Source organism: Tinamus guttatus, unplaced genomic scaffold, assembly GCF_059628265.1.
Source record: "Tinamus guttatus ecotype Peru unplaced genomic scaffold, ASM5962826v1 Tinamus_guttatus_pri_ptg000198l, whole genome shotgun sequence".
NCBI classification, from domain to species: Eukaryota; Metazoa; Chordata; class Aves; order Tinamiformes; family Tinamidae; genus Tinamus; species Tinamus guttatus.
Window position 1 is genome coordinate 4544259 of NW_028288732.1, and position 19273 is coordinate 4563531.

The window sequence follows — 19273 nt, forward strand, 5'->3', positions numbered from 1 at the left end:
GTTATTAATGGACACTTTCCATATTAGCTTTATGTTACTTATATTTCTGAACAGATGAATATTCTCCTGCCTTTTCAAAGTATTCCAGTTCCAGAATATAGAAAGCTTTAACATTAAGGCATACATACAGCTATGATGTTTGCTTTCATTTAATAAGGATCAATTTACTCATACTCAAATACATGGAATGTTGGCACAAAACTAAAGCTCTTGTGGAAACAGCTACCAATCATACACAAATATTCTGTGAGGTCCTCTTGACTTGCATTTCTCTGATAGATACACCACAAAATGGCTTTTAATTATACAAACTGATTGCTGGATCAAATTTCTAAATAATAAAGTAGCAGTTAAAGTAAATGGTTTGCTTTATTTGTAAATTATGTACAGAATACATTTTTTTTTTGTATTATGATGGAGCAGGAGAAAGAAGACAGCTGTAATTTCCAAACCATGCTGTATCCTTTACCTGCTGGAGATGACATCTTTCTCTGAACCAGATGTACAAAAACAGTTTGGATTTCCTAAGTTGCTGGCACACGATTTGGAGAAACAGAGAATACTGCAGCCAAATTCAGCACTACCAGCTTTTATATTTTCAGCAAAATACTTCTGCTAAAATTAGTTTTCTTAGGAAAGTTTTGACAATTTTTTCAAAAGTCAAGAAAAGTATCAAGAAAGCTGTGGGCTAAGTAGTACTTTACCTAACTAGCTATCAAATGAATATAACTAGGAATAATCTGAAATTTGGTCATTCAATTTTTACCTGTTTCACAAAAGCAATTTTGCGAAGCTAAACTAATTGAACCGTTATGCAAGTACCAGAAAACTATGTTTTCAGTGTGTTTGAGGACAATCTGGGCAATCTATCAATCAATAGAAAACTTGTCAGATTGATAAAACTTCTGTAAATGTATATTAATGATTAACATAGTACCAAGTAATCAAGTTAATGGTTAAAAAATTGAAGGAACTAGATATAAAACTGTTTGGTAACATGTATATTTCAGCAAACAAAGATGCTACTGTACGGTCTATGTTTTGGTGATCAGCCAACAAAGAAAATCCAACCATTTGCACATACTTAGTCCCAAAACCACAGTGAGTTATGATTTTTCATGTGAAGGCCTACTTTCAGCATCTTCCTCCTCTTCCTCTTCACAATCTTCTTCATCTGTTTGCTGCTCAAGTTCCTCTTTTGTGATCATTTCAAAGTCGTTTCCATTTCCACTACTGTGCTGGGACCTGTCATCTTCACGCCTGTCACTGTCTGTGTCTGAATGTCGCTCTCCTCCTGAGCCTTCTGTTCCCGAGTTCCTTGTTGCTTCTGTTTTTCCATCTTCCTCCTCCTTCTTCTCACTGTCTGATTTCTCTTCACTGTCGTATTTTGGCTGCTTTTTGGATTCTGATTTTTCCTCTTTCTTTAAGTCTGCTTTTGGTCCTTTGTATTCATGTGTGTACAGGGGCCTGAAGGAGTCAATGAATCCCACATCTGCTGTCAGATTTGGCAAGAACCAGAAGTGATGCCTTCCTCCAGTGATCAGCCAAATAATAAGGAAAAGAATGCAGCGGGCTATATAAAACAAAACAAAAAGGAAATTGTTTTTAGTATAAACATTCACAATATTCAGATATTTTTGATGTCGAAACATCCGCTATTGCCAGAAATAGTAGCGATCTCGAGAAGTTTCTTTCTACACCAGCATTTTGCAATTGTTTGTTCTTGATATCTCCCTCTGCGCCCACCCTCAATTAGCCACATATTTACCTATGATTTAGTTCTTAATTCCTCTGCTAAATGAATATAAACCAAGGGCAGCTTTAAAATCTCAGCAACACTGTTCTCACTGCAGAAGCCGCTTCCAGTGTTCCCCTCTCCCCCAGTTTTTGTTTTGCATGGGTTAGTGATTGGTGAAAATACTGTTTCTAGTCCGTTACACTTAATTCTGCCTGGAAAGAGAGGAGGCCGACAAAATGCAGGCCTCCTGTAAAGAGCCATCATACACCCGAAGGAATGAGCTTTCCTTTCCTTTAAAGCTCACAATCTGCCTACGAGGGTTCATAAGCCAACATTCCCAAGTAACGTGCCATTTCCCAAACCACAAATGTATTTCGAAGCTATATGAATGTCCTGGGGCCACTAAGGGCTGTCCTGAGCTTGGCTCGTTCTTTTCCCCCATGCTCTCTCAAACATCTTCCTGTACTCATTGAGCACTGTTTAAAGATGGCACTGATTTAGTCTGCTCTCCTTTACCTTGATGTTTTTACTATAAGAAGCGGAATTTCTGATACCGAAAGGAAGCCAGACACACTCAATATTTACTGAGCTAGTAAGTAAATCTTCATTACCCAGGGAACACACGCAGGTGAAACAGGCTTCAGCGTAAATATTTCCAAGGCCCAAGTCTGACATCTCGTGGCCACTAAGGAAATGGATGAGCGCAGCTCAAAGTAACGAGGCTGGTTATTGTTAGTAATAAAATATTCACAGGGAACTGAGATTCACAGACAACTTTAAAAGTTAGTCTATTTTTCTGCCCTTTTAGCCTTTGCTTGCTGATAAAATAAAGACGACTGACACTTACCAACAGCAAGAAGAAGAATACTGGCTACAAAACAGCCTGCACCTACACTGAGGTAATAAACACCAACACGCATTTCTGCTGGCCAGAGTGGAAACAGAGTGGCAGCTATAACAGCAATCACTAAAAAGGAAAATAAAGAGAAAAGTGTAAGCAGCATGTTTTGCTGGTAGTGTTTTTTTTTTTTCCTCCTTTTCTGGTAAGTGTATAAAACAAAACTTTTACGCTTACTATAAACTATCTATTGACAATATTATCTTAGAAAGATACCTATCAATTATATGGTAGCATCTTAGCCCTTAACTGAAACCTTTTCTTCCACTGCTCCCGTTTTCACAGTGGGCAGACAGTCACCAAGGGCCGTACTCAAGAGGTCTGAGTCACTGTGTCTAGTCACTAAAGCAAGTAAAGCGCCTCTGAAGAGAGAAAAAATGAGCAGGGAGCAACCTAAATACAGCCCAGCAGGAAACACCGGGCACAAGGAACTGAGGGGAGTTTGTGGTGGCCACAAGAATTGGTCTGAGATTAATAAGAACCCCAGGGCTGATAGGGAGTCTCTATTAAAACAGCTTTCTCAATGTAGGGAAGGTGAAAGGTCTAGCTAAGGGCTGTTGCACTAGCAGTGCAATGTCCTCTTCACCCACTGATACAAGCAAACATCAAGAATAATTTGGATTAGAAAAATAAATTTGTTTGGGCCTGTCATCACAAATAGAAATTCTAAGTTTGTGAAAGTATCATTTATGGTTTAAAAATTTTCCTTTAGCATCTTTCTCATGGTGGTAGCCATTTTGCTGACTGAGCAACTTATTCCCTTAAAGCAACTGCAATCAACCTCTTTGTGTAATTTCAGACATTTGGTAAGGCTTGCCATTATCTGGGGAGTTTTCTTGCCTGTGTACCCCCTCCAATTAGCAGACCAAGATTTGTTACCAGTCATGCTGAAACATTGAAGAATAAAAACGTGCCCTGGAAAAAGACAGGTTTTCAAACAGACACATCTGTCTTTGGGAAGCTCTGCCTACACTTACAGCTCGCTCATTACTTACCAAGTACAAGTCCCATGGCAAATGTTTTAAAGTGAACGGGGTCATAGATCCACACATACACCTACAACAGAAATAATCTAGTTAACATTTACAAAGCAAGTTGTTTGATAAAGAACCTGAGATTTTCCCATCCAAACGCACACTGCGACGCTCCCCCACGTCTGGACAACTCTGGTCAGCAGCAACTCAGCGCGGGGCACTCGGCCGCGCGTCCCGGGCAGTGCTGGACCTCAGCTCACGCTCGGAACTGATGTTTCTGCCAGTTCAGCAGCTGCAAAGTGTGGGGGGCCGCGGGGCCGCGCGCCTCCGTGCCGGCGCTGCAGGCGTGGGACACGTCCAGACGTGTCCGTGCCACACGGCCAGCACGCGGTCGGGCAGGAGACCTCCACTGCGAGCAAAGCATCGCTTGGGGTTTACAAGATCCACCCCCTCGTGCGCTCCAGTGCTCGTATTCGTGCAGCACTCAAGTCATTTCACCTTCTGGTAATTTGCAATAAATGCTGATTATGTTTCCTCTAATACTGAACTATAATTTTCCATAAACTCCTGCTTATGAGGGTTGGCAAAAAATGGGTAATCGTTTTGCTAATTCTTAAAGATGAACAGTTTCTGCTGCTCATAGATGCTTCTCAGGCTGTCCAACCAACTGTTCAAGAGAAGATCCGTGCCTGAACATTCACTTGTATTTCCTTCAGATTAAGAAACATGCAGCTCTGACCCTTCCAAAATTAGCCGTTAAAAAAAAAATCTTTCATTCATTCATCCACAAAAGGCTACATGTGTGAAAAGTGGGGTCCCCAAGGGCTGTCTCTCCCAGCTTTCCACACATGGTTAACCAGTATTTGGTGGCAGGGGACAGGAAAGTGGAAGGGAGAAGAGTGCGTTTCTAGAAGAATTATGTCCTTAAAGAAGTTTTAGCCAGAATGAACTACAGGTCATGTAAATGTTTGGAGAAAACATTCAGATAATAAACTGATGAAGAACCGAAAGATATAGAACTATCACTGAATCAAGTTTTCGAGCTTTGTTGAGCGTGATACCAAGTTTGTGGTCCACGAAGTAGAAATAAAAATTGCTTCTAGCTTTGAAGAGATCCCCCGAAGGGGCAGGGGGGGCACATGGCCAAGCACACAGAGCAAAGCACCATGGTGGAACACTCGGCTCGGAACAAAGCTGAAATGAGCTGGGGCTGGCGAGTTAGGTCTCACTTGGTGGCATTGAATCAATGTAAGGTCAGCCCCTGCACCACGGGACACTGCTGCCCAACGCCGCAACGCCCAACAGCGAGCGCTTTGGCAAGAGCTGCGCATCCATCGGAACTAGGAACTTGTTCAGTGATAGGAACAGGTTTCTTGGTAAAGTGCAGAATTTCCTGAGTTAGCAAAGTTAGGATTTTTTTTCTTAAACAAAACCATTTTTCAATGTTAACACTAATTACGATTCAAAGTAGTAGCTGACTAGCAGCAACCTTCATAGCAGAAGAGCTGATGCAGACTATAGGACTTCATTTAAATAATGAAGCAATACATTTTTTCAGTGTGCTGTTATTAGAAGCATTTAATATCTTACTCTTCTCACAATGTATGAAAAGTTGGCTGTGATGCCAGTGAGCTTCTGTATGACCAAATCACCTAAAAAGCATGACCAAGTGACTGGCAATAAGGTAGTAAGTAATATTCAGTGTTGACAAGCACAGAGTAGAAAGAAAAATAGCTCTTACTATAAATATACAAGGATTGGCTCTAGATTAGCTACTACTTAGGAAAGCTCATGGAGTCACAGTCCTTTGAAAATGTCAGCTCCTTAATAAAAAGGTAAACAAAATTAAGAAAAAGAATTGGTTTGCCATACTGTCAAGTAAATATAAAAGTGCATCTTCATTCTGAAGGCTGTCTGCCATTCTGGCTATACTATGTAAAATACAGTAAAGAGGGTCAGAGATATATGGGATTTTATACCAGATGAGACAAAACAGATTGTAAAAGAAATGACTAAGACATATAAAGGAAGTGCATTTTCCACATAAATTGCAGCGTACTTGGAGCTCACTGCAGCGTAAGCTTTAGAATGGAAGGGGTAAGAGGATTTAGGGGGACTGACATGCCTTGACACTCAACACAAACACGGAACACAAATATTTCTGCTGAAGTGAAAAAGTTCCCACTTATGCCTAATCTCACAAGCAAGAATATGACATAGTATGTTAATGAACTACTAGTGAATTCAATTCTGTGTCTTCCAGAAAAATGAAGTACAGAGGATTATTTAGCACCACACGCTATTTCAGTGGTAAAGCCGGGAGGAGAATTCCGGAATGCCCAAGTCTCAGCTACCTGCTCAGGTCACAGATTCAGGCTCTCAATGGCAGGCACTTTGGATGAGTGACAAATCTTTTTGATTTCTGCTGTTGTGAATGAATTTGATGTTCTAAAAGGCTTGAATTTTGTTTAGAAATACTTCAGTATGACTATGACCACAGGGTAATTCAAGTTGGAAGGGGCTTGAGGAACTTCTCAAGCATAGGGTAAATTATAGGGCAAGACCTATGAATAACCCAGATTATTCATAGCTTAATCCAGTCTAGTATTGAAAACCTATGAGCATGGAACTACTTTAGCACCTAACTACACCACAAGGACCAAAATTTCACCTTACGTCCGCTAAAATTTTAACTACTGGGAAATAAGATTTTCTTTTAGATTTCTTATATTACTGTTCTACATCCAGCCGTCTCCCTTTAATGTCCTTGCAGACACCCCAAATCTGATAATTCAGCCTCAGGTTTCCATTCATTTTTCTTTCAACAGGAAAAAAGAAAGTCTGCAAAATCCAGTAATTTAAGCTATGACCTGACAACAGTATACTGACACTAACTTTACAAATATTTATGTTTCTCACCTCATTTCCATCCAAGAAAACTTGGTCTTCATGTGGCTCAAGTTTAAATTTCCTCTTAGTTTCCTTTTTTTTGGGTGTTCCTGGGGTGTCATCCTGAGGGCCAAGGCAGATTATAAAGAAATAAGTCAAAGGATGCTCATTTCTAGTATGCAAACACACCAAGACAGAACTTTCTACAAACTTACAAAAAAAAAAAAAGTGATCTTAAGTAAAAATGCTTTATTTCTTTCTGATCTCATTTATTACTGATTGGAGATCTGAAAAATAAAATAGTGAAGAAATATAAAATTCACTTTTTGATTATCATATAGAGTGAGAGTATTAAATTCATGGTTCAAACACATGGGTTCAAATGCACAGCAAAGCTCCACTGATACTAACAAAAACTCTGTACGATGGGGCGCAACACTTGTAATCACTAACTTTTCATTACAGGTATTTGGTGTCTTGGTGGCATATGCACTGTTTAGGCATTTTTTTCAGAATCCCTTTCAGCCTTTTTCTCCTCTACTTTCCTCAATCCCTTTCTGGTTTTGTACTTCCCTCTATTCTTTCTTGTTTCCTTATTCTTTGCTTATTTCTTTGTTTGAAACCAATTTCCTAATTTTTATCCTACGTCGTTGCTCAAGTCATTATCCACTAGCTTATATCACCCACTGAATTAGCAGTTGAATAACTGATATTAGTTTAAAATTAACATTACATGTAATTCTATAACTCTTCAGATTGGCAAAACTCACAACTTTCAAAATTTGCTCTTCAAACAAGAGCCAGACATTACACCGGCTTCTACGTTTAGACTGCCAGGAATGCTTGTTGTGCTAAGATTTCCTTTATTAGCTGTGTAACTCTTTTTTTTCCCTGAGATGCAGATCTTTGTACATGCAGACTATACCTTTGACTAAATGGGACATTATTTTACTCAAGAGTGTTAAAATGGGAATAATTCTTGAGTACTACTAACTTACTGGATTCAAATCGCTATACAGAGAATGAAAAATGTATCTCTTCATTGTGTTTCTCCTGTGGATTCTTCTCATATTAATTTAGTAATTTGGTTTTGCTAATAAAACATATCAGGACATACATAAGAACTTGTGCAGTAATAATAGTTTCAGCCCTTTAAAAAAGTAAATTAAAGTTTGGGAAAATCAGACATTATGTAGATTAATAATGAGACTTGCATACACAAAAGTCGCCTACTACTACAGAACTGTTTACAAGCACGAAGCCCATGTAATCTTTGCAATCTTACTTATATTTGTAACCAAATTCTTTATTCTAACAGCTTTGTTTCTTCTCTTACAGATTGAATTTACCTTCTTACTCTCTTCTTTTTCACCATCCTTTTTCTTTTCTTTTTCTTTCTCCTTCTTAGTTTTTTCATCTTTGCCACTTTCCCTCTTGCTCTTTTTCTCCTCTTCTTTCCCACTCTCGGCCTTTCCTTTTTCCTTTTCTTTCTTTGTATCCTTATCAGGCTTCATTTTCATCACTTTTAATGCTCGATGAAAGAACTGTTTTTTCAGGAGTCTTAAAAGGACAAAGGTTGAATGATGCACTTAAGTGTTGAAATAATGATGTTTATACACAGTTATGTTATTAGATACCAGTAGAAACTATTATTAGTAAAATAACATCTCTAAGGTCATAAGGTCAATAACATAAGGTCATCTCTATTTTCAAATGAAGACATTAGATCTATTAGCCTTTGTCTCACCTCTTGCTTTCCTCCCTTGTTCACCTGTTCAAAATTGGATAAAAACTGTACTTTATGTGGCAGCATCTTTGTATAGATATAAAAAATGATAAAATTTAGGAAACTATGAGGTCCATTTAATTATCTTTTCTATTAATACAACTCCATCCAGTATTTATTTTAAATCTCACGTCAGTGTATTTGTAGCAAAAGGAAAATTAAAAAATGGACATACAACAAATGAACTGTGCAGAGGTGCAGATTGAATGAAATTGTCCTGTTTCAACCATATTACCCAGTAACACTGGGTAAAGCAATACCATTTATGTCAGCTACAAGCAAACATATATATGTATGTTGTGTGTATAATATATATATATTTATAATATATATGTGTAATATATACATTTATATATATTGTATATATTTTTTATATATAAAAAATGTTTGCTTATAGCTGACTTGAACAATCAGCCAGAATGAAATAAGTGAAATAAGAAGAACTATCTGGTTGCCTTACAGTTGGCACCAAAGCGCGACATCCCTGAAAGGATCATATTCCAGTTCAGAACAGACAGACTACAGCAAACTGCGCTTCAAACTGACAGGAAGCAGTAGGGTACAAAATCCATGGGCACACACACAAAAACGCCCTCAGGGTCACATCAATTTGTTTTGGTTCTTTCATTTCTTACTGCAAATCAATTGGTATACTGGACTGCTTTTTACATTTGAAAAATTCACTATAGAAAAGCATTTCTACTAATCGGAATAATGTGCAGGCCAACTGTTGAAACAGTTGTTTTCAAGCGTGTATATATATATTTTATATTAAAGAAAGAAGAAAACTTTCAGGTAATTGTTTACATGAATTCTACTTCTCATAACAACAAAATCACATCTTCAGAAGAAAGATTTTTCTTGGTGGTCACAAATTTGGGGTGGCTTGGGGCAGCAGCCTGCAGGACCAGCCTGGCCTGCAGGACAGCTTTTCCAGGAGGAGGAATATACACCGTAACACAAGTGTTTTTGGAAAGCAGTAAGTCCCTTTTTCAAAGACTTGGCAGTGAAACCGGTTCCTAAGTAATATAAGACACTGGCACGTGCACTCAGTATTAAAACTGATGAATGAGACCAGAAAGCCAAACCTGTTGCAGTAATCAACTACAGACTCCCGAGTTGTAAATAAAGCTTCTTCTCCTTTTTTTGCCTTTGCCCATTTAGAATCCAAGAGGCAATCCACAGCTTTTGAGGCTAGAGGGAAAAACAACAACCACCACAAAAAAAGTTATGGTCAAGTAGTTTATTTGTACCACTTAGCCTACATTCCTCAAAACACACCAACCAGTCATTTCTGGCTCCACAGTCTTTGATTTTTAAAATAGGAGTAGCCATTATTCCTAAATTTATCATTCTATAACAACTATACACCATATAGACTACAATGCGAGAAGTGGATAAAATTTATTGCATTTACTCCAGGCCGATAAGATTAGTCTTATGGCTGTCTAATGCCTAGATAACTCTGCAAGACCAAACTGTAAGATAATTGTTTCTTTGATAAAATAGTAATAGTAAAACACTCTTTCCCCATATTAGTAAATAGATAATATCATTCTGTGTTTAACCTTACCAATAAAATAGTCAACTCGGTGTCCCATCATGTTGGTAGATTTTGTTGGACAGTTGAAACGTAAGTATTTGGCAACAGCCTTCTCCTCTTTGAATGGCTCTCCAACTTCCTACAATAATAAAAATGAAAATTAAACTCAAGTTTAAACCCATGGGGAAGATACTCATTTGAACTCAAATCCAAATATTCTAAAGTCCTCATTATTTTAAGGCAATATAAAGTGTAGAAAATGTGAAAGTAGGTCATTTTTCCAAAGAGCCTTTGGTCTACATAAAGAAGAAAATTCCAACATCAGGTGATGTGAAGGTACACAACAAACAAAAACTGACAGCTTTGCAAAGGGCAGAAATTAAGGCAGGAACTGAGGAAGGGGAAAGTACTGGCCATTTGGCAAACGGGAAGCTGCTTAAGGCACACAATTCTGGAGGAAGATAGTTACGAAGGTGAGAATAAAGGAAATGATATGGAGAGAGCAATTAGAAATGGTATCAGGAGACAGCAGTGCAGACACACTGGCAGAATACAAAGCAGCTTGAATTTCATATGAAAAAGGAATGAAAATCGTGCTAAAAAAAAAAAAAAAAGCAGAAAGATTTGACAGTTTTGTTAAAAGGCCTGATACCACCATTACCACTCTTAAGATGAGGAATAGTGATAAGGAAGACCAGTAAGTGGAAATGCAAGGTCAAGCAGATGTTGATACACAGGACATAAAAGCTTCAGGCAGCCAGTTGTTAATTTTCAACAGTTTGCACAGCTAACTTTCAAAAGAAACTGGTTAATGAATTATCATTCTAGGTGAGATTAGTGCTATTCCTCTCTGAGGACAATTTTAAATCAACTGTAGATAGAAGATATCCAAAATAATACCAGCACTCTGTAGCCTGTAAAATCTGATATTACTGAGATGTCTTTAAATGCTGAATTCCTTGAAAACATCCAGAAGTACACACTCACATTCACAGCTTAGGTTTAAAAAACACATGCCTGAATTAAGCCAGATAATCATGACATTCCTTATACACATGAAACTAACTGCTTATTCATGTCCAATACTTCTCTTCTTCACAAATTTTGAAAAAAATGTGTAATGGCATCACATTTACATGCATAACTTATATGCTGTGACTTGCTGTTCTATTAATACGGTACAACTGTAAATCACCGATGACGCTATCAAGTTTGATGCCAAAGTAGATCTGGTTTAATAACAACAAAATAACTTACAATATATTAAAAAATACAGCTGTACCATCGTTACTGTATGGAACACACAGTAAGGTTATCATGGACACTAATGACAACATGTAGTAGTTGCACTTTATAATTATGATATTTTTATATCTCCTCCTAGCAAATCCTACTTAGTTCAGTAACTCAGAGCCAATGATTTACTCTGCAACTATAGAACAGCCTTGTCAGAAAGGCTATAGATATTCACATCGCTTAACCTGCCTCCTAGTTTTTCATCTTTAGGTGTTCTTTTCCTCCCTAAGTGCTCATGCTCGTGGCAAGGCATGCGATACGCTGTAAAGGCAGTGGCTGGCAGCAGCAGGTGTTTTTTCAGATTGCTCCTTATCATCTATTGTTTTGTCCTTTTCCGTGGGATAGCTTCATAATATCCCACGTGGAAGGGACCTTCTCTAAGAGACACAGTTTAACTGAGCTCCTTCTGAGAAAGTTTTCCTGTTATTCACATTTTTCACCTTATATTCATCCCTTTATTTTCATAGCCAGGCTCCTGGCACAGTATTAAAACAAATGACTCATGGAAAAAAAAAATTCCATCATTAACCGAAATCAACTGAAGCACCAGCAATTTCACAATCTTTTCAGCACTTTAAGATGCTTTTTTAAGATGCAGTTTGACTTTTTTTTTTATGCTCAACAGTAAAAATAGCTGAACATCAGACATCTCAAACCCCATTATACAGTTAGAAAAGGATTATAGAAATGAATCAAAGATGTATCCTGACATAAATTATAACATTTTAAAACAGCTGACAAGGCCTTAAAAGTTGTATTGATATTTTCTGGTATTCAAAGTTTACTTTTCTAGGAAAAACAGAAAGATTCAGAGAAACATTTCGAAATGTATTTCTGGAACGTTGTAAAATATTTACTCAGTTAAAATTCTCAATGGCTCAATTAAGCCATCTTCAACTAATTAAAAAAATAGGATAGTATTAAGCTTTCAAGTACTTCTGTCCCAGATTTTGAGATCTTTGCATCTACTTCAATTTTACATATAAAATAACACAAGTTATCACTAGGGAGCATATAAGATTTAGAATTTTATAATCCTTGGTAGTTTCTGTAATCTGTAAGAATGCCATTAAAATAAAAATCAAACCTGATTTCTTATTTAGCATGTAAATGAACTCTTAACAGAAGACAGAAAAACAAAGTGCTTAACCTGCTTATTTCACTAGTAACTGCAGTGAAATACTAGGATTTTTTAAATAATTCTCAAGCATTCCTATCAAATTTCTGTCTTTCCATAAAACAAAACACAGGATTTTCGAATCCAATGACCTTTCACACTCACTGACATGAACAGAAAATCCTAATAATCTTCACTGACTTAAAATTTTACCAAATCAACTTATAGCAGAGTGTATTCCGACCTTCCTTCAATACACAGAGGTGGTTCTCATTTAATTAAACCTCTGAATGGGACTGAAGGAAAAAGCAGCCAACCTACATTAAATACTGAAAGAGCTGAACTATTAAAATTAGTGCACCTATAATTTTTTCTTCTCTTCATCTCTATCTAACTGCCTATTTGTTCTTTTTCTTGGAAACAGCAAATGGATGCCAAAAGACCAGAGAATATTGCTGGCCTAAAATTTCACTCATTTTTTTCCACCTTTTCATCATATTCATGGCAAGTCTGCATGACCCAAGATAGGACATTTTCCTCTCAGAATATAAACAAGGCTTTTGGATATAAGAGCAGTGTAAATTATGATTGTCACTAACAATGCAAGCTTTTTCATATGCAGACAAAAGCATTACAAGAAATGACAGTCCTCTTTGATTTCAATGAAATGAATATTTAGTTATCTTTTTTTGCTCCTATTTTTGAAAACTCAGATTTTTGGAACACTGTCCTTCACAGAAGACTTTAAATCTTATATAGTTTTCAGATGAGGAAAAAGAGAAATTTAATCATATTAGTCGTGTGCAGCCTCTTTTTCAAGCTGACAGGCTATAGCAATCCAAGATGAGACCATGTCAACCCATGTTCATGCTAGGAATCCCTCCTGCTATGGGCACACTACAACTGCATTTACATTTCCTTCTCTGAAGGCTGTCTGTGCACACTGAAGTTTGAGCTGAACCAAAAGATTTCTCTTTTCCCTCCTTCTCGACTCCCAGGCCATCTCACCTGCGTGTATCACACCATCCGTGTCCTCTCCAAAGAGGGCTGCCTCCAGAGGGGAGTGCGAGCAGCTCCAAGCTGCCTCCACCACATCCTACCCAAGTCTTTTTCCACTCCCAGGATGACAGAAATGGAATAGATAACAGACCAGGAATCAGGTCTATTACCATTTGTAATTAATAGCAATTAATCAGAGGAACAAGGGTTATGTGATGCGTGCTCCATGAGGGTAAACACACACACATAGTCTCAAGATATCGCTGCCAACCGCTTTTGAAAGCTACATTTGGTCAGTGTGTGACTTTACCATATCTGAAACGCATACAGGCAAAAAAGCATGGGCACCTGAGTATGCAAGAAAAGCTGACACTTAAAGTTGCACACAAGTGTCTACCAGGATTTTCTAAATGCATGACTTGCAAGACATTAGATAAAGTAGATGAAGATCCCTATCGCTTAAGTGCTTTAAGTAAACCCTACTCAACAACTCGCAGTGCTTTATGCATCCAAATATCTGAGAATCGAAACCAACTCATAAAAAAAGAAATGGTCCCTCTGCATCACTTTCTTCCACAAAGATACACAGCGTAGGGAGATCACCCACCACCTACCCAAATAAAACACACAATCACAAAATGGTTGAGGTTGGAAGGGACCCCTGGAGATCATCTAGTCCAAACCCCCTGCTCAAGCAGGGACACCTAGAGCACGTGGCACAGGGTGGCATCCAGGTGGGTTTGGAAGATCTCCAGAGAAGGAGACTCCACAGCTTCTCTGGGCAGCCTGTTCTAGTGCTCTGTCACCACCACAGTAAGAAGTTCTTCCTCAAAAACACCTGTAACTAGATGATGTGAATGCCATCACTCCCCTCTAACCCAGTAATTAATTAAGACTATGGCTAATAGGAACTAGTTCTTCTGCTTCTGTCCTACTAAGGATACCATTATGTTAATATTTGAGAGGATGCTAAATGCATCAGGCTACACACCAGACATTGGCAGTTTGTTTTATCTAGCAGTCCTCATCCACAGCACATGCGACTAATTATATTTTCTTGAGTGCATTTGTACCTAAACATTGGCTTATAAGATGTTCTGTGGCAGGCAATGGGATATTCCTCATTCATTCTGTTGAAAACTTAATGTTTTGCACTGGAGCAAGGAAAGAACAGACAAAATAACATAATTTAATAGATGACTGACTGGGGAAAGGGGATATATGGAAAACCCAACAAGCTGCCTCTGATCCTTGCTGTTAGGATTTCTTTTCTTCAGTGCCTAATGAAGGTAAAATTGCCCAACTCCTGTGCTAATGACCAGTATGTGGATTGCCCCAGGACTCTTAAAAGAAGTTGTGGCAGAGCCTAAGCGAGAAACCAGTTCTTCTAGATTATTATGGCTGTGCTAGCCATAACATAGTAACTTTACAAGGGAAAAAAAAACAAACAAACAAAAAAACCCCCCCAAACACATATTTTTGCTCTGTATACACTCTATAAAAATATGTTTTCTTCTTTGCTCTTTTTAGCCTTCCCTAATTTTTCTGAGCAAAAGCTGTAAGTTTCACATATTTACAATGAAGCACACAGAGCTCTAAAATGCGTGCCAAAGCAGCAACATACGGTATTTTGAAGAAAAAACATACCAGCTTTAATTATGTTCTAACTCTATGCCAGACTCTTTGACTTTTTCCCTTCCTCCTTCCAAAAATCTGACTTACATTTTCAAGAGACAGCAATTCTTTTACTACTTTGTAAAACAAAGACAATAGAGGCTGTTACTTTAATTTTCTATTTTTCATTTTCTCCCCTCTTACATTCTTTGTTCCTTCTTCCTATAGCAATTGATACTACTCATTTTGCAAAGATTATTTGTTATCATCCCATTCAGCTTTTCTAGAATTTTAAGGGGGGAGGAAAGAAAGGCAAACAGGAAAGTTCAATTAAAATGTTTTACTGAAAACTTGTTGTATTGGCACTTCTGGAAATCCTTTCAATACTCATTGAGACACACGTGTAGCATAACAATATGCAAAGCACCTTTCGCACAATTTTCTTTCCAACAGAACCCAAATCAAGGCTAAAAAGAACTGCTGGAACAGCTAATATTAACAGATGTCCTTCATTAGGAGAACATCAACGCTTGAATTCAGTGATTTAAATGGAAAAAAAAAAAAGTCAACAAGAAAAGCATGTTCCACAGCCATCAACTTGCAGTGAGACATTTTCCAAATCAGTGCCCAAGTATCATTTTTTTCTATTTATAAAAGAGGTATTTAGATGCATTAACATTTCTACAGTAGAGGGCACAGCAGAAAGACACTATGTGAGTGCTATTAATTAAAATGCAAACACAAACAAAATTTCACATGGGAAGAATAAAACTGTCCACAATGGAATCTGGCCAACATAATTAAAACTTAATGCCTACTTAATAGTCAAATTGCAGATCTGCCAGCAAAACGCCACACACTGTTCAACTGCACATTTGTTAACTGAACTATGAAGATTTTGAGTTTACATGACTATGTCAGGACAGCTTATGGAACAGTATGTTTTCCAAGAGATAAAATATCTTTAACCAGGTTGCTGGAGTAACATGCAAAGGTGCACACTCCCCTCCCAATCTTTTGAGACGTATTTGTCTAAAGAAAAAAATGTTATTTAAAAATACATTGTCTACCGGCTAATATAAGTTCCTTCTATACGCTAAGCTTTCTTGATTTCAAAAATTTTGATCACGTGGAGGCCCCTCTGCTTTACCAATCTGCTTCCCACAGAACTGTCTCCTTTCACTACTCCTTATTACTCCAGTTAAATTACCATCTGTAGGATGCTTACTCAAATCTCTACCTACAAAATGTCCGTGCTCACACTTCCGTGGGTCACGATTTCTCTAGTTTTTACCTTGCTGCCAAAGGAAGCATCCAAGCTATGCAACATATATTGGGCAATGTATAATTTTATGATAATACAGCCTGTGAAATACATCCTTCCTGTAATTACTTCCTATTGAAGATATATAAAGTATGTTTTAAAGAATTTTAAACTATTTTATTGAGAGTTTTTTCTGTGTTTTATCTCATGTTAACCTAGCTGACTACCACAACTCTGATTTTGGATGCAGACAAAATCCTGTAAGAATGATTCAAAACTCTGTTTTAATACACACAGTTTATATTTGAATGCTATCACATTCCATTCTTCTACAGCTAAATACACTGCCTTCTGCTAAGAATCCCACACTTTTCAAGGAATATGTATCTACTTAATAACTACAAGATACTGAAATGTTATATTTGTATGCAGTATTATAAACAGTCTCTGTCTTTGCAGGTACACATCACCCAGAAGCACTTACTTCAAAAGCATTCAAAAGCAATTGAAAAAAATAACAGATTTCACTTTAAAGGAAGAAACTTGCAGCATTGTCCTGAAACATGATAATCATGCTGCAAATATGCCAAGAAAGTTCTCGAGAAGCTATTTTTTCCCCCCTTTTATTCACTTCGACCAATTAAGAATGCCCTCCGGGCATTAAAGAGCATTCTTTGTTCACCGCCTTCTCTCCCAATTGTTGTCGACACACATTGGGAAACTAAGCAGCCACATACATTTATCTGCATAACTATAACCTCAAATTTAGGCCACAATCTTAAACCTGAAATGTTAACACTTACGCTTCAGGTAATTATTAGCTCTGGAAATACTTGCTAATAGGCTGGAAGTTAAGTGTGTGCTCATGTGCTTTGCAAGACCCTGCATACACCCAAGTGCTTGCTCTGTGTATTATACCAAACATGAGATTTTTTTTTTTGATGGATGCTTTATTGGGCTTTTATCACTCTTTGCAAGGGACAGTATACAAATGTTTTAAATAAATATATGTATAAATCAATTTGCAATATTTAGCCACAATTTATTGAATTCCTGTAACAGATTAAGACTTGTTTGACATGATTCTGATGATTCCTCGATGACTTTGGTTATTTTTCTCTCCCAGTAATTTGAAATAAAGGGAATGGGAACCATTACAAACAGGCAAATCTCCGTCTTCTAGGGGGATGAGAAAACGGACTGGAAAGGCAAAGACAGAAAGAGAAGAGGGCAGCGAAGCACAGGGATGAAGCCTGCCCGTGTTACAGTCTGTTATTGCTCTCACGGGTCTTATCTCCACCTATAACAGAGCAATAAAACCTGAACAAACATTATTTAGTCTTAGGATTAACGATACATATCAGTAACAGACACCATAGCAACTGATACTGCAGCGAGGTCCAAAACAAACATTAAAAACGCAGCAAAACTCACAGTCCAAGTTGTGTTTTGGGGAGCGCAGCCTTACCCAGACAGGGAACCTTAACTCAGCTTTTCGCCGAGGTAACACGACCCGGACGCCTCAGTGCCCTCCCTGGACGGATAGCCCCCGTCTCCAGGCCCCGTTGCTGATTTTAACGCGCACTTCCCCCGCTCGGGGACATCCCCTCAGACGCGGGGACCGCGCAGCCGCCCGCACCTGCCGCAGCCCTGAGGCATCGCCTCCTCCGGGCCTTCGCAGAGCGGCTGGTTTTGAGGAAATGCTCCCGCAAATAGGGGAAAAGAACCCAGAAGGGACGAGAGGAGGCTCGGCCCGCCCCGCCCCCCCAGGCCCCTCAGGGGGAGGCGGGCGCCGCGGCCCCCAGAGTGGCCCCCGAACCGCCGCTGTCAGCGCGGTGGGGGAACCCTCAGCAGGCAGACGGCCGCCACGGACCGGGAAGGGCGAAGCTGCCGCCAGGCGAGGAGGGCGGTGGGGCGGGGAGGGCGGGCTGGCTACCTGGATGCGCTTCCTGTGCCTCCGCCGCTCCGCCATGTTGTCCCCGTCTGCTCCGCCGGTGACGTGGGCCGAGCGGCGGCGGCCGAAGCCTCGCGAGAGGCCGCGGGAGCGCCGCGCGACGGGGCGGGGCCTCGGCCGCCACGAGGGGGCGGCCCCGCCCCGCCGCTTCCCGCCCACGGCGCTTCCCGCCCAGGCGGCGTCGCCCCCGCTGAGGTGGCCGTTGTCGCCCGCGCTCCCTCGGGTGAGGCCGCGGTGCAGGTAGGTGCTGAGAGGACTGCAGAGGTGGCCGCCCAGCCTCCTCTGGCGGCGAAACCGCCATCACGAGGCCTCCCAAACGGCAGACGAAGCCTCAGAGATGCTCGAGGCACACTGTCTGTGCAGTCAATAACTGCCTCTGCGCTCTGCGCCCATGTCTCTCTCCTTGTATACACACGAAGTTCGTGCTGGAAAGCAAGTCGTGTAAATGAAAATAGCTTTTTTTTTTTCTTTTTTTCCTCTCTCTTTTTTTTTTTTTTTTTTTTTAACTCAGTGGTTTTTCCACATGCTTTTGCTATTAGGTCACTTGGGTGAGCAGAGCCCTGGTTGGTTTTTCCTGGCTCTCTGTTTGCAAACTGTGCCCTGGCCCACTGAGGTGGAAAAGTCTGTGTGGCCTTGTATCACCTGCCATGTCTTTTTGGGCCCTTTGCCCCTTGCTATGGTCTTGGAAGCTGACAGGATGAAAACTAGCTAGTTAAAAAATGAAATTGTTTCTAGGAGCATATTTGCAGTGAATTACTCTGCCAACTTTTCTGCCTTTTTTTTTTTTTTTTCCTGTGGTGCTATTTCCTATTTTTTTCATCTTGCCGTTGCTATGTTGCTAGGCAGAAATTCTATACAAGTTACAAATCAGGCTGACTGGATGCAGAGTGAAATATAAGAACTATAGGAGATAAAGTTGTAAATGTAGCAAAGTCGAATTTTTATAGTTGCAATAAGGTAAGGTGTTTGTAGAAAATAGACAAAACATACTTATTAAAATGTTTTTTTTTAAGCTGGCAATCATTTTATTAATTATTTCGTGTGCTTAGGTTACAGCAGCAGCAGAGCATTTCTGACCTGAAAGCTTTCTTGCAGAAGAGATTTTAGCTGTCTATAACTTATTATTTAGCAAGCCACAATCTCCATTGGCACTGAAGTGATGGAATGGTGTAACAGCCTAAGCACACAAGTATTTATGATC

The 19273-nt window shown here is 39.2% G+C and overlaps 1 protein-coding gene across 1 annotated transcript; it reads right to left on the reverse strand.

Annotated features, from left to right (window-relative positions):
• Window positions 1–23: 23 nt before the first annotated feature.
• On the reverse strand, window positions 24–18164 carry SEC62 (SEC62 preprotein translocation factor). The gene is made up of 8 exons (XM_088523921.1): window positions 18055–18164; window positions 9859–9967; window positions 9374–9479; window positions 7849–8059; window positions 6530–6622; window positions 3632–3692; window positions 2586–2705; window positions 24–1573 (listed from the first exon to the last, which is right to left on the reverse strand). Exons 1-8 carry the CDS (start codon window positions 18088–18090, stop codon window positions 1107–1109), a joined length of 1203 nt encoding a protein of 400 aa, XP_088380047.1. The 5' UTR covers window positions 18091–18164; the 3' UTR covers window positions 24–1106.
• Between the last annotated feature and the right edge of the window lie 1109 nt (window positions 18165–19273).

Excerpts from the sequence above, each read along its gene's own strand:
- SEC62 (XM_088523921.1), bottom strand. The coding sequence starts at position 18,090 with ATGGCGGAGCGGCGGAGGCACAGGAAGCGCATCCAG. Across the intron at positions 9,968-18,054 it reads GGCACAGGAAGCGCATCCAG|GAAGTTGGAGAGCCATTCAA; the intron begins GTAGCCAGCCCG and ends TTATTATTGTAG. Across the intron at positions 1,574-2,585 it reads TATTCTTCTTCTTGCTGTTG|CCCGCTGCATTCTTTTCCTT; the intron begins GTAAGTGTCAGT and ends TGTTTTATATAG.